The sequence below is a fragment of the Toxotes jaculatrix genome, chromosome 2 (genome assembly GCF_017976425.1).
Source record: "Toxotes jaculatrix isolate fToxJac2 chromosome 2, fToxJac2.pri, whole genome shotgun sequence".
NCBI lineage: Eukaryota > Metazoa > Chordata > Actinopteri > Toxotidae > Toxotes > Toxotes jaculatrix.
In genome coordinates, this window is record NC_054395.1 from 17,703,717 (window position 1) to 17,727,125 (window position 23,409).

Sequence of the window (23,409 nt, forward strand, 5' to 3'; positions counted from 1 at the left end):
GTCAATTGCACCTATAAAAGGGATATAAATTACTTACCATTGCAGGGCAATTCATCTGAATGATCACCACAGTCATCTGTGCCATCACACCAGAACTGGTGGCCAATACAGCGGCCATTTATGCAGCGTCTGTAGCCTTTCTTACAAATTCGATTGGCTGTGGGGGAAGAGCAACTGATTAGAGTTTTAATGAACTGCAATTACAACCTTTTTTTAAAAAATATTTTAAATATGGCTTAATCCACCAATTCACTATTTTATAAATCAAACTGATAAGCTGTACTGTATATTTTGATTTAAACAATTTTTTTTTTTTAATTTTATCACTGTCCCTTTTATTTCAAAACGTCCACTTCTTTCCCCTGATACTCATTTTCTCTTTGATTATTCTATAGTCACCAATGCTCCACTCACAGTCTAATGACTTATTGTATTTGTGCACTCATTCTAAATTATTTTTGACAATCTGCTAATTATCTGCAAATGATAAAATAGAAACACTGACCTGTGACAGTTCATTGTTCTCAAACAAATAGCTCCTTACAAAAAAAAAAAAAAAAAAAAACTCACCACAGTAGGACTGCTTCTCATCAGACTTGTCCTTGCAGTGAGCCATGCCGTCGCAGGTCAGGCTGTAGTTGATACAGTCACCGTTTCCACATTCAAAGTCATCCACACTTCCACACGACATATTCAGTGCTGGTGAGGTAGAAACATTTGATTTAAGTGACAATCAACCTTTTAGTCGAGACTTCAAAAACTTTGTCTCTCTCTCTTACGGGAGCAGGTGTTGTCTTCCAGAAGTTGTCTGTCTCCACGGCAACTGCAGTTGACCCGTCCATCGGATGTGGGCAGACACAGGTCTTGGCAACCTCCGTTATTTGTTCGGCAAGGAGAAAACTCGCCTGAGGAAGGTATAACACAGGGTGTCAAGGAGACTTTTCTCTCTGAATGTCAAATGAAAGAGCCCAGGATCATGTAATGTAACGATATATAGTCATGATACTGAGGCACAAAGAGGGTGGCAATAATAAAGAAAATTCTGCATGAACGATTTCCAAGACTAGGACTCTGCAGCTGTGCTCGTGGTGCTATGAGGTTAAAATATAAAGGCAAGAAAAAGTATAGGGCAAACAGAGATCTTGACATGACGATGGCGGCTCTAGAAGGAAAGTCCGGAGATCACCAGAGTGATTACAGTTTACCCTGATGGGGACAGGAATATCTTTTGAATTTCATGCCAGTCCATCCAATAGTTTTTGAGGTATTTCAGTCTGGAGCAAAGTGCTAGACCAGTAGACTAAATGACAGACCAACATGACCATCCCTAAAGCCACACCTAAAAAAGAAACACAGCAGTGACACTTGGAATTATGTAGTTTAGAAGAGCAACTTGTGCAAACGCGACGACTGCATTCATGAATGAATGATACTCACAGCTGTTGGTGTCATTAGCTACAGCAACGATGCCCATTGGCTGCTGAGGGATGTCAGCACGCAGCACTTTCATGTCTCCTCCTGTGTACTTGTCAGCTCTAAGGACGGCCCTCCTCACCCAGTCGGTCCAGAAGATGTAGTCTCCATACACAGCCAGGCCAAACGGATGGACGGGCTCATTCTTCAACAAGACCTGCAGAGGCAAATTGTACGTATAATTTCAGAAAACACTGAAACTGAACTTAACGTCTTGTGTGTTTTCTTTTTTCTTTTTTTAATAGCCAGGAAGGAAAAAACATGAAAGGGATGTCTTACATAACGGTTGCTTCCATCATATTCACAGCGCTCAATCTTGTCCAAGGTGGCGTCAGAGAAGTAGAGTTTCTCAGCACGGTGATCTATAGCCAGGCCATTGGGAGTTTTAATGTCACTGCCGATGATCACAAGCATATTGGCTCCGTTCAGAGAAGCCCTCATAATGCTGGGAGCCTGCTCATTCCAGTTAGTCCAGAACATGAGACTATAGTGGGAACAAACACAGGACAAGCATTATGATGTGTAGTGGGAGCTCCCAAAATGTCTTGTTATAAAAGTTATGGTTGAATGAACCAAAATAAATCTGCTGTGCAAAAGGAAAAAAGCAAGAAATATTATTGGAACTGGGTCCCTGAGTGCAGAACGCAGAGTTTCAATATTAATGACTCACTCCTGACACTCGTCCAGCACAAGGGCTCTAGAGTGGTCCTCTCCAGACATAGTGACCACAGTGTCGCGGTTATATGCCACAGAGCGGCTCTGGTCCACAGTGTGTCGAGTGATGGTAGAGGTTGTGTAACTGGTCCAGTACAATGTATCCCAACCACGGTGGTACGCCAGGCCCTCAACTGACCCAACATCTGTGGAACAGAGAAGGAAGAAGTTGGCCCTGGGAAAAATATTTTGGACCCTTGACGATAGTTTTTCTGCCTTTGTTGCTGTGCAGGGAAAGCTTTACGCAGCATAAGGCTTGAGAAGAACAAACTCTTTTTTATTTCACCATAAAAAATATCACCTCTCGGGGGTGTTAGTAGGAGCTTTAATGAGGACTTTCAGCGAGAATTCAACAAATCATTAATCACTGTCATAGTCGTAACAAGTTGCCCCCATGGTTAACTCCCTGAGACTTTATTAAAGAGGCAGCGGTAAATGCTATTAAGGTTTTCCCCATCTTCCCACATCAGTGCATGAATGGTGTGAATGCTGTGAGGAAGACGGACAAGGTTAAAAAGAAATGTTTAAAAAAAGGGGAAAAAAGAGTAAAAAAGAGTAAAATGGAACCGTTACCACACAAATCCAAGTATTTACCACACCTGCTGTTTCTGGAGAGAGTTTAAAGAGTCTGTATCATCCTGTCATTTCATGGCTGGCTGCCTGCACATACAAATACAGCTCCCTGTGGACTCTCTCATTCATGGGGCCTTCTTGTTCTGGGAAGAAAATTGCAACTGGAACAGCTTGAGTCACTTTAGGGACACAGGCCAGGGTGAAGAAGTCAGCCGTGAATGGCAAAGATAAAGCAGCTGCTCTCGATATCCGTCGCCCTTTCATCTTGCGAACCCCCCTCCACTCACAGTACATATAGTAGTAGTGCTATTTTTATCTGTGCTGCCCATTTGACACACAACATCATGGAAAAGGACACTGTACTGCAGTCTTGTGGGCTCCAAGGTGTGCATCCATCTGTTTCTAGTCACACTAGCAACCACATTTATGACCACTTACATCCAACAATAAAAACCTGAACACTCCACAAAACTGTTTGTTCTCAGCTGAAAGTCAATAATTACACTTTAATAGATGTTTCAGATGAATGAAAAAGTGCCGTAATCAACCTTAATGCGGGACAATTTTAAGGCTGAATATGCTTTTAATCAGCCTAAATGCAACTAAATGACCAGTTTAGAAATGAGCAGAGTCATGCAAATAAAGTCACACTTGTGTGTCTTTTTTTTTTCATGCACAATCAGGCTCAGGAAAGCAGAAATGAGGAAAACAATGCGCATGAGCAGCTGATTGCTTGGATTAAAGGAATATCACACGCTGAACAGGAATGACTAAAGTCCGTTATGTAATGAGAAGCAACACGCTCTCCCCTCCCCTCCCCTCGATCAGCTCAGCCCCTGGTTACTGTGCAAACAACGGAGAAAACCTGTTGGGAAGCCCATCGCCCCACTCAGAAACAGAGCCTTTCTGACAATCACTGGAGTAGTGCTGAGATCCAAGTGATACTTACTAACTGTCTGTTACTGTTTATTTTGCTCACTACCTGTTTATTTTTTCCTTCAGTGATGACTGAATGTCGCGGTAATTGTACAGCCACTCTTCTGCTGAGGGAATCTACAGATTACAAGTCTCTGAAGAGCTTCTAAATGGGCAGTATGCCTCCTGCCGCGGTGACCACTTAGCATCAAGTAGCATTGACCGTTTTTAAAGTGGAATGTCTGTTAGCAACTACTGGGATGAATTTGTCCACTGTTGCCCGGTTTCAGGAAATCAATACAGCCATAGAGTAACTGCTGCACTGACATCTCTCCGATTTTGAGCCAAACTGCTCCTCCTTGGACTACGAAGGAGATGCTGATGCAACCAAGGAAAAGCCAGCCTGCTCTTTAAGGTCACGTTTCCGTTGTTTTTTTGAGTATAACTGTATAACAGCACAACATGTTAAGAGTTTTTATTGTTTGGTCTGTTTTTTTTTTAAGTAGTATACATTTCTTCAAACAGCTAGAAAATGGGACGAGTTGCAGAGTGGAAGAGACACATTTTTAAAGGGATTCAGCCAGACAGCAACAGGAACATGTTTGACTCAAGAGGAAGTGGACTTAATTTCTGGGCACTTGAAAATTAATTTAATTATAAATTGTTGGACTTATAAATAATGTTGGACTATATATTTTTGAAGGCCAAAGTTACAGCTCCATGTACAAACTAAAAATAAGCTACAACAGACTCTTTCTTTTCTGTTTTCCGTAGAGATCACTGACTATTAATGTCAATGAAGCGGTCAACTGGCCAGTATAATCTTAATAGCTTAACTGATTGCTATCATTATGAAAGTACTGGCTGTCTTAATGGAGTCTGGACATTCTGCTCTGATGCTTAAAATTAACAGGCCATTAATTACTCAGTAGACTTTTATTGTGAACGCATGGAGACTTTCGGGCAGCAAGTAAACAGCAGCGGCTTTGGCCAAATGAACCGGGCAGATGAAGCTCTGATTAAAGCCTTGGTGCCCATCCTGGATGGGCTAATTCTGGTGACTGGTCTTGTAGGTCAAACCCTCGTTATCACCATCCTTACCGGCAGGAGGAGGAAAGAAAGTCAACCCCCGCACGGTACAGACACCCTGCTGCTGGCTCTGAGTGCTGCTGACCTGCTGCTTTTGCTCTGCCTGCCCTTCCACACCTCTGCTATCACCCTGGGCTTTTGGCCTTTCGGCAGCTTCCTGTGCAAAGCCATCAGCTTCCTGGGTGTGGCCTGCTCGGCTGCCTCAGTCTTCACCCTGGCAGCTTTGGCTGTGACACGCTACCTCACAGTGGTACACCCCACCTGGGCGTACCGTTCGAGAATGCACAGACGCATAAAGCTGACAGTCGCTCTGCTCTGGGTCCCTGCCTCAGCCTTGGCAGCTCCGCAGTTTGCCTTCCGCACAGTTACCCTGTCCAGCGGTGTGTACTGTTTTGCCTTCCTGTCTGACTTCAGCCAGCTGGTCTACAGCATCGCTCTCTTCCTGTTCGGCTTCGCTCTGCCACTAGGCATCATTGTATTGATGTACGCCAAGATCTACTGTTTTCTTCGACATGCACGGCTGCTGGGGAACGCTCCCCAGCTGGAGCGCTACCAGAGCCAGGTCACTCACACTTCAGCTCTCCTGGTCCTGGTCTTCACTCTCCTGTGGCTGCCTTCCTACGCCCTGATGTTCTCCTTCATTGGAGGAAACATAACAGGCTCACCTGGCTACAATATTATTGCTATCCTGGCCCGACTCCTGGCATCCTCAGTAGCAGTGGTAAACCCAGTGCTGTATGGCTTTATGTCTCAGAAGTTTAGGCGAGACTTACTAGAACTGGGCAGAGATCGCTGGGCATGGTGCAAAAGCTGTCTAATTGGCTGTCCTCGTGTGATGAGCAGGGATGTGGTGCAGCCCTTTGAGCTGGACACAACCTCAGAGAGAGGCCAAAACTGAGCCTTTGACCAAAAAAAAAAAAAAAACAGTCACTTCATTCTTTACTTAATCCTGGAATCAGGGCGAGTTAATATGGAAAAAAGCACTATTGTGATATTAATCAGAGTATTTTACGATATCTCTTCATACATGTATATATATCACTACATGGAAATCGTATTTCATAAGATTACTTATGATATACTCAATGTGATACGAAATGCAGTAGACTGCCTTGTACTAATGTGTAATAAATCAGGCAAAACTTTTCATGACTTACCCAAAACCACTAATGATTTTTTTTTTAGTATTTGATAACAATTTTGGAATTATTTATTTAGCCACATCAGAATGAAGTAAAACAGTGACACAGTATGATCATGTTACTGTTCTAATAAAAAGTTGATGTATGATCATTTTGATTTACTGCAGAGTCTCATCTTCTCTGACTTCAGCAGGATTAACTCCTCCTAATAGAGTAAATTGTGTAGTCCGTGGATGAAAAAATAATGTGGAGAAACTTGCCATCATTCTCACAATCTATTCAAAACCCTGAGCTCAAGGCGACCTCAATAAAAACACGCTAACCTGATGAACTTCACTTGTTTTCCTGGCTTTCCTATCAAATAATTAATGTTTTGAATATTGCTTGCTAAGAACAGCTTTGGTCCAGGGATTTTAAATGCGATGCTTTTCTGGATGGAGTTCAACACCCTACTCCTGAATCATTTAAAAAGAGTGCGATTTAAAAGACACTTCAGTGTCGAAAAGGCAAAAAGCACAGTCTGTGCATGTGTTTGTGCGTGCAAGTGTGTCTTCTTAAAGTGGCAGCCCTAAGTGATGTCAGTGTCCTCTAGCTGAGAAGCTGCAGCTGTGTGTACATGGCAGTGGATCCTCCTGGGTGCTTGTGTTGTCAAAATGTGTTATGATGGCTGTTTAAAGTGTCAGGGGGGTGAGGGACAACATTCATTTATTAATGCAGGGCATAAAAGACAGGGTACCAACCAGGCAACACTGCCGAAATATGTGCATTCAGACTGAGTGGAGAGAAAGGTTTCGGTGCAATAATGAGGGAAGCTTAGTGGAGCTTTGGTGGGTTTTCTGATGTGAAAAAACGAATGCGATTGATGAGTCCATACTTACTGTCCACCACAATCTTGCGATCTGTGCCGTCGTCATTGATCTGCTGTATGTTGCCGAAGTGGATGTCGCTGAAGAAGATGCGATTGGCTCCCTTCCCTCCACCGTCGTGGTAGTCAAAGGTGAGGGCAATGACATTCTTCATGTGATCAGGGTCCTCAAACGGCTTTATCGGCGCGTTGAGGTTCGTCTCATCGGACAGGTGGATGCTCTTCAGAATGGTACGCTCCGAGTACAGCAGGTATCCATCGTAGTCGCGGCAACTGCGGTTGTCCTCTGCCAGCATGCCATGAGCACAGGCGCAGGTGCGCTGCCCGTTGCCGCGGTAAAGACACAGCTGTTCACAACCGCCGTTTTTATCTTTGCAGACGTTGGTCCCTGGGGAGAGTGTGACATGTTTATGAAATGTGTTGTTAGACAACAACAAATGTTTATCTTGTGTTTCAGTGTTTTATCCTTTATAATTAAGTCAGTTTTGTATATTTTGTATATTGTTTGCAATGTAAGGTGACCTTGAGGGTCTGAAAGGCACCTAGAAATAAAATGTATTATTATTATTATCATTGTGCATGCGACATCTTGCTTTTGTCTACATGTGAAGGCAAACATAATTATGGCAGCCCACTGTTCTTGTGAGGACATTTTTTTTGTGAAAAGGCTAATTTTGAGGATTCATGGTAACGTTTAGGTGTATTTATGTCTCTTATGTTTTCCTACCTTGCTGCCTGGCCCTGTTGAAAACCTTGATGTCTTTCAGTTGTACGCCAATGCCAGTCCTGAGCTGCACAGCATCTGTAGCATTGTCTTTGCTTCCTCTCTTGATGGAGCCATTGGCATGAGTCCTAAACAAAACACAACAACACTGCGAGTCAATTAACACTGTTGTCACTCATTAAAAGTATGGATTGATGATATAGGACAATGGAAACAGATGTTTCAGTGAAGCCAAATATATCCACTGAACTGACCTATCGCTCCAGTAAATATATTCCTCAAAAACAGACACAGCAAACATGTCCATGTTGTTGTTGGCCAGCACCAGCTCCCTGTTCTCTCCTGTCTCCAGGTTGATACGCTCAATCTTGTCTGTCCTGGCATCACACCAATACAGAAGACCCTCCTGCAGAGACAGAGCAGAAATGAAACAGTGTCAATTATTTAAGTCACATTTTCGGGTTAAATATGAAAGGTATTAGGACACTGGTGTTCTAATATCCTGTTAGAAAAAGAAAAAGACAAAAAAACCCAAAACATTTTAATGGCCCTTTTAGCTTTTTGCTACAGCACTTAATGTTAACAAATCTATATATAATATTGGGCGATTTTTATGTTATATTGCATTGAGAATTATCAAAGATAAGACCCTGGCAGCTCTTGAATATGGGCCTCTGTATATGAAGCTCCATGTATCTGGTAAATACAATAATACGGGACATTGGCTGAAATTTCATACAATAAACAAACATAACTATTGTGGCTACATTAAATCAGTTTAATTGTATGTCATAATTTCAAATAAATTTAAGAAACCACAGGGCATATAATGAATGACGAACATAATTTAATCTGTTAAATGCACAACAAATCATAGCCCAGTCTCTGAAAAATCACAGTGTAATTCGTTCACATTAAACATCAAGAAAAAAAATGTGTTTAGGAAGATTTGAGCAATAATGTGTCAGCTGCAGTCCACACCTCGTAGTCAATGGAGATTCCGTTTGGCCAACTGATGCTCGTATTGACCATGACCAACCTCTGGGAGCCATCCAACCGAGAGCGCTCAATACGAGGGTACTGACCCCACTCAGTCCAGAACAGATACCTGGACACATGGAAACACAAGGAATGGTCTAAAAGTGCATTTCAGTGAAAAAAAAAACATCCCAAATATATTAAATGTTATTACAGCAGTTAAACTGTTGGCAGAAGTTTTACCCTTTCACTGGGTGGACAGTGATGGCTCTGGGTTTGTCCAGGCCCTGGGAAATGACTACATAGCGGAAAGAGCCATTCAGCCGGGCCACCTCAATTACGTCAAAGCCCTGGTCAGTCCAGTAAATATTTCCTGCAAAAATACAGGGATATAAATCAGCTACATGGTCATTTATATGTGCTTGTGCGATTATAAAGTATCAAGTATAGTATAAAGTATGCTCAAGTGTTGGACAGCGATAAAAAAGGATTTTAAATTGGCCTTGTCTAGACCTGCTATCCAGTCAACAGTGATGCCCTCCACCCTGCCAATTCCATTGGTGACCACGTCTTCTCTCCACGTCTGGTCTCTCTTAGCCCTGCTGATGGTGCTCAGGCCCATGTCCACCCAGTAGATGGTGTCATTCTCTGAAAAGGAAAAGGCCTTTTGTCACTCTATAAATACTCACTTCACTGAGATAATGACAGCTTCAAAATGTCACTCAAGCGCAGCCATCCAGTTACTGATGTCCCTCAGTGTCACTCACCGGCGTGGAAGTCGATGCCGACGGCCAGAGAGGTGCCAGACACTGGCACCAAGGCGTCAGATTTGTCCGCTGGGTCGAGTGGAATTCCTCTGATTCCCTCATGAACAGAGTAAAGAAGGAAAGAGCCCATACCTGCTCAGAGAAAGCACAATCGCTTCTTTTTATTTTCAGGACATGCTGCATTCCTACTGTGTGTGTGAAGGTAAGTTGTGAAGCAGTGTCTTACCTTCACAGGACTGCTGTCCTGTCTTGAGGCTGTACCCTGCGGTACACATGCAGGCCCTGGTTGTTGGTGAAGTGGGGAGACACAGCTGGGAGCAGTCGCCATTGTTGTTACTACACAAGTTGATACCTGCTACAGGAAGGTGGTTAGTGAGAATCAAAGAAAAATACAAATGGTTTTGAGAAAGATATTTTGTATAGAGTTACTTTTTAACTTGTTACTGACACAAACTACCAGCAGTAACATTTTTTTTCCAGATTGCATTTCTTACCTTTCTGCACATCCTCATCATAGATCTTCATGTGCATCATAGGGGAGGTGTTATTTCGCAAAATCTTCCAGTTTCCTCCATCCTTCTTGTCACATGTTCCTATCTGGTCTGTTCTTTGATCTGCCCACCACAGTTTGTCTCCTAAAGAGAGAGAAATACATTCACATCTTCCTGTGTTATCACCTTAAAATAGGCCAGTGATTCTGCAATTTGGACCTGCCTGACATATAAGCAGTAATATGAGGTAACTAGTACAAATTAACAAAGAGAATACATTAGCAGTAGTAGCTTTATCATCTTACCCATAATAGCCAGGGCAGTAGCCTTTGTAAGTTTGCCTTTGACACCTTCCAGGATCTCCAGTTTAGACCCATCCAACTGACACCGGTTAATGGTGCTGTTTCCTGAGCTGATCCAGTACAGCTGCTCCTTTTCATAGTCAATAGAGAGGCCTGAGTGGAAGGAAAAATGATGCTATTATACATATACATCTCTTACACTAATATGTTTAATCTGTGCTTTCACCCTGTAAAGTTAAATAGAAATAATAGTTATTCTTGGAAGAAGGGAGTAAATCTGCTCACCTACTGGTCCCTTCTGATTGGTGAAAAGTGTGGTGCGGTTGGTACCGTCCATGTTAGCCATGCTTATGTTGTCACCATCAGTCCAGTAAAGCTTCCTGAGGAGGGGATATGAAGAATATTAGATGCCGAGAGGGACTGAAATCTATTTTCTGAAGAAGAACAATGCTCTACCAAATACCCATTACAGTAAAAGAAACCAAATCAGCATTAAATGAAAAAAACAAAACAAGTAGGTCAGAAAGGAAATGGGGCCCAGACAAAGAGCATCAGACAGAACATTCACATGTTGACATGATGCAACACTCACCCCAGTAGAGGGTGCACCACTAGACAGTGGGGCTTGTCTAAACCCTGAATGACAGCATTCTTGAAGGATCCATCCAGTCTGGCCACATTGATCTGCTTCTTATTGGCATCATAGCTGGTCCAGAACAGGTTCCTGGACACCCAGTCTACAGCTAGCCCATGGGCATTAGGAAGGTCTGGGGAGTTTCAGAACCACAGAAGTTAAGGTTAGAGTTTCCTGGGCACTTTCAGACAGAAAATTACGCATTTGTGAAAGTCTAAACTTCAAAGTGAAATAAAAAGAATTAAATCAAAACAGAAATAACATATTGTTATAACATTCTGTTCTTTCTGTTCTTACCAGCAGAGGCAACGGTCTCCACCCCTGTGCCGTTGATGAAAGCTCTCTTGATGGTCTGTGTTCGAACATCGGACCAGTAGATGCGGTGCTCCACAGCATCATAGTCCACCGCTGTCACATTGTCTATGTCCGGCACAGTGAAGGAGATGATGTAGTTGTAGTAAGGGTTGTCGATGTCGACGCCTCGGATCTCGATCTGACGAGCATAAAGGAGGAACTTGCGGGACTCTGGGAAAAAAAAAGAAAAATCCAGTAACGGTTATTGCTTTTTTAAGAAGTGATTTCTGTTGTTGTTTACAAATGAAAGAAACAACAAAAAGAGGAAAGAAGTACAGACATATGCATACAGAATCAGTTAGGACGTCTTTAATTGGTTAATTCTAGATATTAGTTTTCAAGTCCAATGTTGACTGATAGAAGAGAACTGTGATTAAAGCTTTAGTTAAGTTTAGGCTTCTTCTCAGTACACTAGCAAAATAATCAAAGGGAGCCAACTGGATCCCAGGAGACAGATGCTCAAGAAGGTCAAACTGACCAGTCATTAACATTTTGCCCTTGCCGAGGACTGATTACCTCGTGGGAGATGAGAGATGGAGATAACAGATAATACCTCTCAAACAAGAATGTATACAAATGAAATTCAGTTTGAGCGGTGGATGTGTGAGAGTGCTCAGCTCCCTGAAAAATTCCTGTGTTAATGGCAAATGCATCAGGCACCCTCTAATCCAATTATCCTTAGATCTACACTGCTAAAATGAGGATTGTCCTGTAAAATGCTAAACATTTAGACAGACACTCAGAATGAGAGAAGGCGCAAACACGCACATAAATTCACCTCAAACCTGTCATGAAATCCATGAAATCACACTGCAATAAATGAAGACTTCAGCTCATCACCCGTGACAGTCTTTTATATGAAATGAAATGTAAATGAAAGCGAAGAAGGCCGTGTGGCACAAACAGAGGAGAAGCAATCAGAGTGACAATCAGTCATAAGAGATGACAGATAATGACACAGATGCCAGGTTCGAAAGCAGAGCGTATGGTAGCAGTACTGAAAGTCGCGAGGAAAGACTCCTGAAACAAAGAGTCTTTCCATGCTCTGAAATATATATCACAGCATTGTGTGTGCATTCTCCATAAGAGTGAGTATTAAGGTAAGACAAAACGTTTGTTCGTGTGTGCTTGTGTACTAGTAAGCAACAGTATCTGTCCTTACCTTTGCAGGTTCGTTTGTCAGGTTGCAGCTTCATGAGGTGAGGGCAGGCACAGGAGAAGGTCTGGTTGAAGTTGATGAGACAGAGGTGGGAGCAAGGGCCTTTGCCATCACTGGTGGCGCATGGGTTAGGAGCTAAAAGAGAGCAAATGGGGAAGAGAAATGCAGTGAAAGATAGAAAGACATCCAAAAATGCAGAGAGGATGTGGTATATGAGAAACACAAAGATGTGCAGGATGTATTTCCTTAGAGGCTCTAAAATGTGTTCTGCAGACTGCAGTGAAAATATTTTTAAAAGTTAAAAAAAGTAAGCTATGCATTCTAGTATCAGACTAAGCAAATGGTTTTGATGTGAGATGAAGTTTCCACAGTATTGAAATCAAGAATTATTTTCTCATTTCCTGAGTAAATGGACACCTCCATTAATGGTCCCTCAAGGAAAGTGAGAGAGCAGAAACAGACTCTCTCTACCAGACCTGTCAACATTGCTTGTTGCTTCATCACTGTCATGGACATCGGTTGCAGCTGTCAATCAACGATTCTGTGAGATCTCTCTTTTCCTGCCTCCAATTACAGAACCCAGTGGCCCTCTGCAGCCTACATACCCTTGGGATCCCACAGCCATTGGCTACTAAACACCAAGGTGACAGTTCAATGTGACAGAATGTTGCAAAACAGTTTTGACAATCCTACTGCCATCTTGTCAATCATGTGCGTCTGCGAGATCAACACATGACATTTAAGTCACAGGAGGAGGGTTTTATTTTCTACTCAGCCGGTGGGAAATGCCAAGCAGTGAGGTGACTTTTTGATCAACGAGGCAGCAGGAGGTGTCCAAATTGCTGCCGGTGTGAGGAGACAACACGTCTCACAGCTCTAAAAGGTCAGCTGTCTTGGGGAATGGGAGCTGTGAATCAACACGGTCAGCAGTGAACTGTGAGCTTGTCACCATTCTTCCTTTGAGTTAAAGCCCAAATCAGTCAGCCATGCTGACAAGCAGGGGTAAATCTGTGATATGGGTTTTATCTCTCTCTCTGTGAGTGTGTGCTTCTCTATGAGCATTTGTGCATCTGGATCTGGAGTGCAACTTACCCTGGGGTTGTCTGGATGGGTGATAGACCTGCAAGTCAAAGGGCTGTGTGTTGGTGCGCTGGACTACAGTGACGTTGTGTCCTGTCCATTTGTTGGCTTTGGCCAGAGTGTTAGTCCTCCAATCGGTCCAGTAGACCTCGCCTCCATACATGGTGACAGCAAAGGGGTGGGACAAATACTCATGACCCCGCAACACTTCAATCAGTCCAGAGCCGTCGTACATAGCAGAGTAGATAGCATCTGACCTGGAGAAGAATTAAGGCAGAGATGTATACTTTACACAACAAGGGTCAAATAAAGTATATGCATGTTGGTCATGTTACATTATGTGTCTCTTTTATGTAGTTTTACATAAGCATAGAATGTCTGCATGTTTGTTAAAAAACAGGCAGCATTTCTATAATGACAAGAAAAGACAAAAAAATACGGAGAGAGTGAGTGATGCATTCAGTAAGTGGGTGGATGCAGTTCAATGAGAGCATTGAGAGACTAGTGGAAAATGCTACCTGGCGTCAATCCAGACAATGCGTCTTTCCATGTAGTCCACAGTGAGTCCGTTGGGCCAGCCGCCACTTCCTGTTTCCCTGTGGATGGTGCGTCGGCCTTCACCACTCATAGATGCTGCCTCAATCCTGGGAAGACTGGCATCCCAGTCTGTCCAAAATAGAATACTGCAAACAGAAAATAATCCATGTGATGAGGAATTAGCACAGATGTGTATAGTGTATATATATATATTTATACATAAGTGAATGGGAAAGTGGCCTCAGACCTTTGGACCATGCTGTATGTATTGAAATGAAAAATTACACTGACTTAAGTACCCTTTGCTATGACAATTTAAATTTAGGTTAGGTCCCTCCCATTTTCTCTTGCTCATTTCTCTCCTCTACACCAGTCCACCAGTAAATTCAATTGATTGGGCATGATTTATATCAGGTCTCACAGCTGACAGTGTATATCAGACCAAAAACCAAACCATGACATCACAGGAACTGCCTACAGAGCTCAGTGACAGGACTGTGTCAAGGCACAGATCTCGGGAAGGGAAAAAAAAAATTCTGCTGCATTGAAGATTCCCAGGAGCTCAGGGGCCTCCATAATTCTTAAATGGAAGAAGTTTGGAACAACCAGGACTCTTCCTAGAGTTAGCTGCTCAGCCACACTGAGCAATCAGGCAAGAAGGGCCTTGGTAGGAGAGCTGACCAAGAACCTGACGGTCGCTCTGGCAGAGCTCCAGAGATCCTGATCCAGGATTGATCATGTCTGGAGGAAACCAGGCACAGCTCATTACCTGCCCAATACCATCCCAACAGTGAAGCTTAAAGCTATGGGGGTGTTTTTTCACTAGCAGGGACAGGGAGACTGGTTAGGGTTGAGGGAAAACTGAACAGAGCATAGTACAGAGATATCCTAAATGAAAACCTGGTCCAACAGGACAATGTCCCTAAGTGTGCAGCCAAGACAACACAGGAGAGGCTTAGGAACAACTCTGTGAATGTCCTTGAATGGCGCCAGCCCTGACATGAACCCAATCGAACATCTCTGAAAAGACCTGAAAATGGCTGCCCACTGACCATCCCCATCCAGCCTGACAGAGGTAGAGAGGCTCTGAGGAGGAGAATGGCAGAAAATCCCCAAATCCAGGTGTGCAAAGCTTATCGTGTTATACCCAAGAAGACTTGACTCTGTAATCACTGCCAAAGGTGCTTCAACTAAGCACTGAGTAAAGGGTTTGATTACTCGAATACTTGATGATGATTGATGACGGAAAAATTTAAACGGTTTTAGCATGAGGCCCCAACATACCAAAATGTGAAACAAAGAGAAAGGGTCTGAATACTTTATGAATGCACTGTACATGTCACTTCCATAGAAAATACTTTAAGTAGAATGTAACCTACAGTGAGACATTGCCAATAGACAACAGAAATTGAAATTCTATGTAAGAGTACAACATAAATATGAAGGGTGTTTATGGCTTTAGAATCCCCTGATTTATGCCTCTTACCCATCACGAGGGTCTAGGGCAATAGCCCGGGGATGCTCCACCTCCCCAGCCAGCAGGGTGGTTCTCATGGTCCCATCCAGTTTGGCCACCTCAATCTGGTCGAGATTGCTCTCCACCCAGTAGATGTTTCCTGCTATCCAGTCCACAGCCAGGCCTTCTGGAGTAGCCAGTCCATACTGGATCACCACCTCAAAACTGGTCAGGGCTGACCAGAACATACAGAGAAAGCAGGACTTATAACCAAGATTGATAATTTGTTGCATTTTATAGCATTTTAATGTTAGTGGTCTTTTAAACAGAAAAAGAACAGTTGTAATTCCGCTAATTTAGTTTTATAGCTTGGCTCATGTCACATTCTTCAGGGTGAACAAATCTCTAGCCAGCACATATGGTTCATTGCAAAAAAGAAAGAAAGAAAAAAGAAGTTCCCTGACAAACACTGAATTGTTTAGAATTCCTCACTCTTATGGAATCCGTCAGTGAATGGCATGCGCTGCTGATGTGTCTGTCAGTGTGACTTCGACCAGCACTATCCTCCCAACCCCACTTCTAAAAAAGGCCTCCCCCTCTTTTTATTATTTCCCAGAAACCCCTGGCTCTCATGCAAACTAAGTGCAAAACCAAAATGTGTGATCATCTCTGGCTGAGGGCAATCAGACAAGTTCTTCACAAGTCCTTCCAGTGGTAATTAGAGGGAGAGGGATAGGTCTTCTTCACAGTTTGCTTAGAGGAATGCTGGAGTTATGGCTGCCTCTCTGTGTGCATGTGTGGGTAGCGGCATCTTTATTAAGCAGTTGGCCCAGTGAATGCCAGCAACTTTTGAGGTGCTGAAATTGCTTCAGTAAGAAGCAGACAGAGCCAATGTATGAGTTATTCACAATGTCTCTGCTCAGAAGCCCTGTTTTAATGGTGAAGTTTGAGGGCTGGGAACTGGAACGACAGTGTGTTGTGCCTCCTACGCTACATCGGTGTTCTGGCTGCAGTCACGCACAGCGAGTACTGAGATAAATGGGAAGAGACAAAGCCTTCCATGTGCCCCCTAAGTGCTATGCTGGGAACACAACCTTGATTGGCAAGGAGACCTGGGGTTTTGGAGCAGGAAAGGCCGACCATGACCTGGGAGATTTATTCAGGGTCACAGACCGCCACTGCTGACCACAAACTCTTTTTAAAAACATTTGGCTCTGAGAAATTACAGAGTGTATTTGTTCAGCAGAAGTTAAAAGCACAAATATGATATGCTATCTTAGAAGGAACAATCCAGTTTACTATTTTTGTTTTACTTACAAAAAGATGACACTGAAAAATAAACTTATTACAGTGTAAATTAGACTGTTCTAAGTGGCCATTCATTCCACCACCCCATCTATCTTTCAGCGTAACCTAAAATTACAGAGAGCTGTAGCTAACTGGCTGCCTCACCTCCGTTTTCAGACAGTTTCCCACGGTAGATTTTGTCCTCCACAACATCAGTCCAATACAGGGTGTTCTGGCTGAGGTGAAAGTCCAAGGCTATAGTGTTCCTCAGGCCTGGTACCAGCACACTGAACTCCCCCTTGTGAAGCTCAATCCTTCTGATCTCATGGCGGTTGGAGAAGATGATGAAAGGCTTGAAGGGATCTGAAGGCAAAGAAATTATACGCAGAAAAAGTGTTAGTGTCTCAAAATAGAAAATCTCATCTCAAAGTCCAGATTCACAAAACCCCTTGTTAGTCTTGGATCAAACCCTGCCACAGCTGGCTAGATCTCCCCCATCTCTCCCCTCCAAAAAATACAAATAAATAAATCAATAACTGGAGGGGAAAAATACCTTCAACACCATAATGCATGCAAAAACTGTATATACGTAAAGTAGAATCAGTATTGTAGACCTTCTTCAACAAAAGAAAAATATGTTTCTGAAGCCAAAAAGATCCGAGGCGTGAATAAACTCTTCATGTCAAAAAAAAGTCCCTCGCCTTTCCTTACCAGTGCTTTTGCAGCTCTCCATGTCAGACTCCAGCTCCCAGCCCTCATAGCAGGAACACTTGACACTGGATTTCTCCTGCTCGCACTTCTGGCTGCACTTGAGGTGTTTGGCACAGAAGCTCTGAATCTGGCAGGTCTTATTGTCAGCTCCCAGCTCCATACCCAGGGGACAAGAGCACATGTAGCCCTCCCCGGGAATGATGCTGCAGTTGTGACTACAACCACCGTTGTCCAATGAACACAAATCTGTATGCGGGAAACAGAGATGAAAGGGTTGGAGTATGTCAGAGACAGGGGAAATATGAGCTGTGTGTGTGTGTGTGTGCGTGCGTGCGTGCGTGCGTGCGTGTGTGTGCGTGCGTGCGTTTGAATATCACAGGACAAAATAACCACATACTGAATCCACGTTATGTTTTATGTGTAGAAAAGTTTCTGACAAAACAGAAAGTTTTACCACAGAGTTTCTCATCAGAGCCATCCGGACAATCGTCAGTGCCATCACACAGCTTCTCAGCAGGCAGACAGATGGAATCGTTGGTAGCGCACATGTGGTGAGACAACTTGCACACCAACGCCTCGCAGTTATCCTCATCCGAGTTGTCCTCGCAGTCACTGTCGCCATCACACACCCAGGCCTTGCTAATGCATCGAGCTGACAAGACCACAAAATGTCAACTTTGTGCTTTTGTTGTTTTAAGACTTTTATCTCAATGTATTCATAGAGAGAACAAAGATCAATTCATTTCAATGAAATTACCACAGTGGATTTGTTCAGGAAGGCAAAGTGAATTCATGCAAATTGGAGCCACTGACCAATCGCAAATCAACTTGACAGTGCTGACCTTTGAGGGAACAGAGTCCAAAATTGAGGAAGTTTGTCCCATTCAATTTTATATAAGTCTGTTCGCAAAATGAGAAGCAAAGCAATGGTAATAACTTTCCTCTTTGTATCCAGTTTGCCACAAAGAGCAGCCACTGCATGACGCACATGTAAATAAATTTCCCAGTGCCACTTTCTGGTGCAAATGTGTATTTACTCTTTCATTTATTTGACCTAATTTGTCAGAGGATAAAACCATATTTTTACAAATAGGAAACGTTCATCGCCCTTAACACCTAGTAGGTAAGGCAGCTAAAAGCATCCTTACCAGAGTCCCTGCAGCTGAACTTGACCGCCGGGTCACACATGTGGGTGACACCTTCACAGTTGTTCTCATCACTCAAGTCCATGCAGTCTGTGTCGCCGTCACAGCGCCAGCGCATGGGAATGCACAGGCCGTCCATCCGACACTGGAACTCATCTACATGGCAGCCACCTGGAGGACGGGTAGCTGTAGAGAAAACAGCAAAACAAAGTATGAGAGAAAACCAACCAAAAAAAAAAAGAAAAAAGAAAAAGATGTATGTGTGCAAATTTGCAAATGTCCAATAAACAATAAAATTATCATTAGAAATCAGCAACTGAAAAATAAGACTGGAAGATTGGAATAACAACAACCAGCAGACAACACTTGCCCAGACCACACACACACACACACATTTTAGACATTAATTAATGTGTAGGTATGCTGGGAAGCTGGGTTAACAACCTGACACTGAGCCAAGTTAAACAACAATGACACACACAGCTCACTGACTGATGTCACAGGCAGATTAAAGGGACCACTGAGGGGGTGGCAGAGGTCAGTGCTTGGCATGGCTCAAGCAGGAAATGGGCCGGGGACCTTTCAACTCAGAATACAATATAGAGGAGGGGAAGGCGATAGTATTGCTTTTTTATTTCAGCTAATGACTTCCAGACGGCAGGCCAAGAGAACCCACAAACACACACACACACACACACACAGCCAGACACACATACAGAGCACAGATTGCTCATTAGACCAACAGGTCACGCTGCGCCCCGTTTTTGCATGCTGAGACTTGACAGCAGTTGGCTGCATTTCTGCATGGATCAAACAGTACATACAACACCGGGACACACACAGTGTGCAGGAGCGTATGCTTCGAGGCAGACCAACCGCTGAAGAAATAGCATGACGCTGCGCTATGACAATGTCATACTCATTGTCACAAAGAGTGGTTATCCAACAGAACTCAGTGTTCCAAAGCAGCACAACATGGCCACCAGTTATTTTCATCTCTGAACATGTAAATTCATGTCGCTTGCAGCAGAATCAAAACATGTGTGCCCTTTGCAAAAGACCTTGAGAGAGTTTAATTGTTATCTAACCACAAAACATAATCACATCCTGAGCAGTGTGACGGAGAGGGTTTGCTGTAAATGATAAGTGGAAGCCAGAGGGCAGGCAGGGACATGCAGAGGGGAGGAGATGCGACAGGGAGGAGGAAGATCTAGTCTCCATTATGATAACCTCTTTACAACTATAGACAGCAACATGTAAATATTGTGAAATACAATACATGATGCGATGAGAGCTTGACTTAGGTAGAGCACAAACAAAACTTTTATCTCAAACACAGAGGGAGAGGAGATAATGCCATAACAAAACAACTGACAGCAGTGCTATTTTAGTTTGGTATCCACAGTATTGTTGCTTACCCTGGTTTGTGCAGTTGGCATGAGTCTCGTCACTGTAGTCTCCGCAGTCATTGTCGCCGTCACAGGTCCAGTATTCTGGGATGCAGCGACCACTGTTACATTTGAACTGGACGCTAGAGCAAGAATGGCTGCAGCCTGCTTCGTCGCTGTTATCCCCACAGTCATTGTCTGTACATGAGCACACACACACACGATTTTATTGTCAGCTGCTGGATTGTTTTAAAGTACAGCTTCATGGAAAGCAAAGGACGTCTCAGAGGATGATGCTGACCATTGTCACAGCGCCAGTTGATGTTTATGCAGCGGCCGTTGGCGCAGGTGAACTGGGTCAGAGGGAAGCAGGTTGGGTATGCTGGGAAGAGAGGAGAAGCAAAAATCATAGGTATAACTGACATCTCAAAGTAAAGTATATGCTGTTCAAGCGAACAACAACATGAAGGAGCAGTAAAGACTCACCACAAGAGACTGGTTCATCAGACCGGTCTCCACAGTCGTCATCCAGGTCACATGTCCAGGAGATGGGGATGCAGCGCCCACTGGCACAGGAGTACTGGTTCGGTGGGCATGTACGTGCTGGCAAGGGAACAAAGTGTAAAACAGTTAAATGCAGCAAAAAGTCGTCTATGCTTTTGCAATATTTCTGACTCAACATGAAGAAGATATCTTCAAAGACCAAACAGATTCCAGCTCGATTTAATTTCCAATATTCTATTCTATTATACTCTAGTCTATTATACTTAATAATAAGAGTAACCCAAACACAACATACTTTATCTTAATTGTGTTAAAGACAGTTTGGAATCTCCTTCCATGTTTATGAGATCTGGAGAAAGCTCTTATAAAAGCAACAAATGATGTTGGCCAAGGACCATTTCTGTGTTTCAGCCCATTATCATTGAAGCTGCAGATCAATACATCCTCCTGCATGGTTTGTAAAAATCACACTGGCATCAGCCGCACTAACTGTCAGATTCCAATGCGCCTGCTGCAGATGCAACTTGTCTGTCTGCCCAAAGTTTCATTAGTTCAATGTTCCTCTTCTTGTTTTTCTCTTAATCTCAACTGCTACATGCTTCCTCTCACTAATTCCTCTCACTTCCTTTCACTATTCTCTATCTTGCTTAAACAGATGTAAACAGTTTGATAAATTGATTTGTTGGTCCCTGCAGTACCACCCATATGGTCCTGATCTCACTTCCCTCTTACTTTCATAGTTTAAAATACTCGCAATCCAACAAGAAAAACCGTACTTGCAGATCACGACTCGTTACATATGTTCATTTGCCCAATGAGCCATCCGCAAACTCCACAGAAACAGCAGCATTGTGTTTGAAACTTATGTAGATGACATAGATCTCTACAAAGTATTAAAACCTGCCACAGAGTTAATAAACTCCGAATGTCAAAATATGAATGAAAAACTTAAAATGGTCTCTAAGATACAAAGAACTCCAACATTACACATACCAGAGCAGGTAGTGTTGGATTCATCTTCATCATTGCCACAGTCATTGTCTCCATCACACAGCCATCGCAGGGGGATACAGCGGTTGTTCTGGCATTTGAATCGGTCAGCTGGGCAGGTGTGCTGGTCTGGAGTAAGAAAAACAATAAAGTATACATCAACGCTTTTTTTTACAGTAACAGTTTAAATTTTAAAATTCTCAAATATCAAGCACACTGCTTTACTAAAGCTTTATGTGTCTAATAAATAATCCTGTAAGTTTGTCACTCTAAATGAAGTATTTAATAAAAGTGCAGAACATCCAAGACAAATATGAGTCCCTGGTTCTCACTTTCGCCTGATGAGGAGAAAGCTGGCCAGTAAAATTACAGCCTCATTACACAGAATGGAAAGAGACAATCTTGGAAACTACAGTTTGCGCTCTGTCGGTTCACGTTAGCTAACACCCTTAAACAGAAGATTTGTTTATCTATGTGTTGCTGTGTAACCATGACAATGGCGGGGCAGACTTACGGCAGAGCTCCGGGGACTCATCACTGTTGTCCAGACAATCGTTGTCCCCGTCACACTTCCAGCGCTCTTGGATGCAGCGGTTGTTCTTGCAGGCAAACTCTCCGGGCTGGCACTGGGGCGGGGGCACGTAGGACGGGTTGGCTGGAAATGAGATCAGAGGTAGGAGCAGAAACAGATGGGACATTGAGACAAGAGCTAAGTACCAAAACACAACAAAATTTTTTGGTGCCTCGGTCAGCTTTCGTCTCTTTTAAAGTTACAAAAATATTGGAGGTGGTTCTTCAAAACGTCTCAGATTTGGGAAAGACATTGTATAGCATAGCTTGCTAATGGAAAGTACAGCCTGAAATTCTTTAACTGCCTCAACTCCTGCTGAGTGATGAATTTTCCACAACCTTCCACACTGAACTTTGAAACCTAACTACTGGTAAAGCAGCTAAGTACCTTTGCAGGTAACATTATCGACATCCAAGATCTGATCGTCAGCACAGCCGCAGGACCTGCCGTTAGGGATGGCAAGGCACAGGCTGCTACAGCCGCCATTGTTAACTCGACATGCATTGGAGCCTACACAGAAAGACAAACCAAGAAGACACACTGAATACAGTAATCACAATATATTCATCATAATTTATATCATAATAAACCAGAACGGGGGAGATATACCTTGCTGCTGTTGTGCATCGTACACTCTAATCTCAAAGATGGGTGGCCTCTCATTGCGGAGTAGGGTGACTGTTTTAGTGACCTGGTCCAGTTTATAAATGCTACCGCCACGATACTCATTCCAAAAGAGGAATTGTTTGTAATGACATAAGCCAAAGGCATGGTTAAGCTCCTGCCCCTCATACACCACCTGTTAAATCAGGGAACAGAGAGGGGTTAGATTTCAAAATACTACCTGTGTTAGAACTGATTATCTTGAAGTTATGACCAAGTTATGAGCATTGCAATAGAGTCTCTTTACAGTATCAGCTGTAAATACATAAACACACTAACATTGAAATAAAATCCCTGAGCATCACCAACCTTTCGCTCCGTGGTGTTAAGGTAAACTAACTCAATGCGGTCGTAGTAAGCATCTACCCAGTACAGTATGCCCTGGGGAATGTCCAGACTCAAGCCATTGGGCCACAGCACAGTTTTGCTGGTCAAGAACACTTGGTGATGTGAACCATCCATCCAAGCTTTCTTGATCTTCCCTCTGTTGCTCTCCGTGGGGTCCTCCTCCCAGTCAGTCCAGTACATCCATCTGGGAGAGACGAGAAGACACCACATTCAGAAGGCATGTGAGATAAGACGTTTCTGTCAAAACGAAGCCCTGAGTTTTGATGCTCTGTGATGAAGCATCCCACGATAAAACAATGGAAAGACTATCCAAAAAATCCTTTGAAAGCACAGCAGCTCCCACACACCAAAGCAACCAATGAGTTCAACAAAAATCTACAGTACAGGCAGCCCACGTAGCTGCAAGTAACAAGAACTTTGAAACCACTGTCTCCCACCGCTGAAAGGGGCTGCAGCCAGAAAAGTATAACTAGAGTAAAAACTTCTGAATAGGATTTATAAGAAAAGAATATCCATTAAAATAACAATACCCTCCCCTACAGTGTCTCA

The 23,409-nt window shown here is 43.2% G+C and overlaps 2 protein-coding genes across 3 annotated transcripts in view; one reads left to right on the forward strand and one right to left on the reverse strand.

Annotated features, from left to right (window-relative positions):
* Nucleotides 1–23,409, reverse strand: part of lrp1ab (low density lipoprotein receptor-related protein 1Ab) — an 87,187-nt gene that overhangs the window by 20,315 nt on the left and 43,463 nt on the right. Inside the window, exons 13-47 of one of the 2 annotated variants that reach the window (XM_041060480.1) lie at nt 22,822–23,044; nt 22,459–22,648; nt 22,237–22,359; nt 21,793–21,933; nt 21,282–21,407; nt 20,271–20,387; nt 20,086–20,166; nt 19,815–19,982; nt 18,400–18,582; nt 17,706–17,903; nt 17,252–17,497; nt 16,706–16,903; nt 15,284–15,488; nt 13,779–13,943; nt 13,273–13,517; nt 12,184–12,315; nt 10,965–11,192; nt 10,626–10,800; nt 10,319–10,413; nt 10,037–10,186; nt 9,735–9,875; nt 9,467–9,592; nt 9,241–9,372; nt 8,987–9,121; nt 8,717–8,846; nt 8,477–8,603; nt 7,750–7,901; nt 7,499–7,623; nt 6,785–7,159; nt 2,144–2,333; nt 1,753–1,957; nt 1,438–1,630; nt 780–905; nt 571–699; nt 38–157 (exon numbers count right to left, since the gene is read on the reverse strand). In XM_041060480.1, the coding sequence (XP_040916414.1) occupies nt 38–157; nt 571–699; nt 780–905; nt 1,438–1,630; nt 1,753–1,957; nt 2,144–2,333; nt 6,785–7,159; nt 7,499–7,623; nt 7,750–7,901; nt 8,477–8,603; nt 8,717–8,846; nt 8,987–9,121; nt 9,241–9,372; nt 9,467–9,592; nt 9,735–9,875; nt 10,037–10,186; nt 10,319–10,413; nt 10,626–10,800; nt 10,965–11,192; nt 12,184–12,315; nt 13,273–13,517; nt 13,779–13,943; nt 15,284–15,488; nt 16,706–16,903; nt 17,252–17,497; nt 17,706–17,903; nt 18,400–18,582; nt 19,815–19,982; nt 20,086–20,166; nt 20,271–20,387; nt 21,282–21,407; nt 21,793–21,933; nt 22,237–22,359; nt 22,459–22,648; nt 22,822–23,044 (5,795 nt within the window). Of the gene's footprint in view, nt 1–37; nt 158–570; nt 700–779; nt 906–1,437; nt 1,631–1,752; nt 1,958–2,143; nt 2,334–6,784; nt 7,160–7,498; nt 7,624–7,749; nt 7,902–8,476; nt 8,604–8,716; nt 8,847–8,986; nt 9,122–9,240; nt 9,373–9,466; nt 9,596–9,734; nt 9,876–10,036; nt 10,187–10,318; nt 10,414–10,625; nt 10,801–10,964; nt 11,193–12,183; nt 12,316–13,272; nt 13,518–13,778; nt 13,944–15,283; nt 15,489–16,705; nt 16,904–17,251; nt 17,498–17,705; nt 17,904–18,399; nt 18,583–19,814; nt 19,983–20,085; nt 20,167–20,270; nt 20,388–21,281; nt 21,408–21,792; nt 21,934–22,236; nt 22,360–22,458; nt 22,649–22,821; nt 23,045–23,409 lie in introns of both variants that reach the window. The other variant, XM_041060469.1, reaches the window with a different exon arrangement.
* LOC121197090 (galanin receptor type 1-like) lies at nt 4,625–5,662 on the forward strand. The gene has a single exon (XM_041060491.1). It carries the CDS (start codon nt 4,625–4,627, stop codon nt 5,660–5,662), a length of 1,038 nt encoding a protein of 345 aa, XP_040916425.1.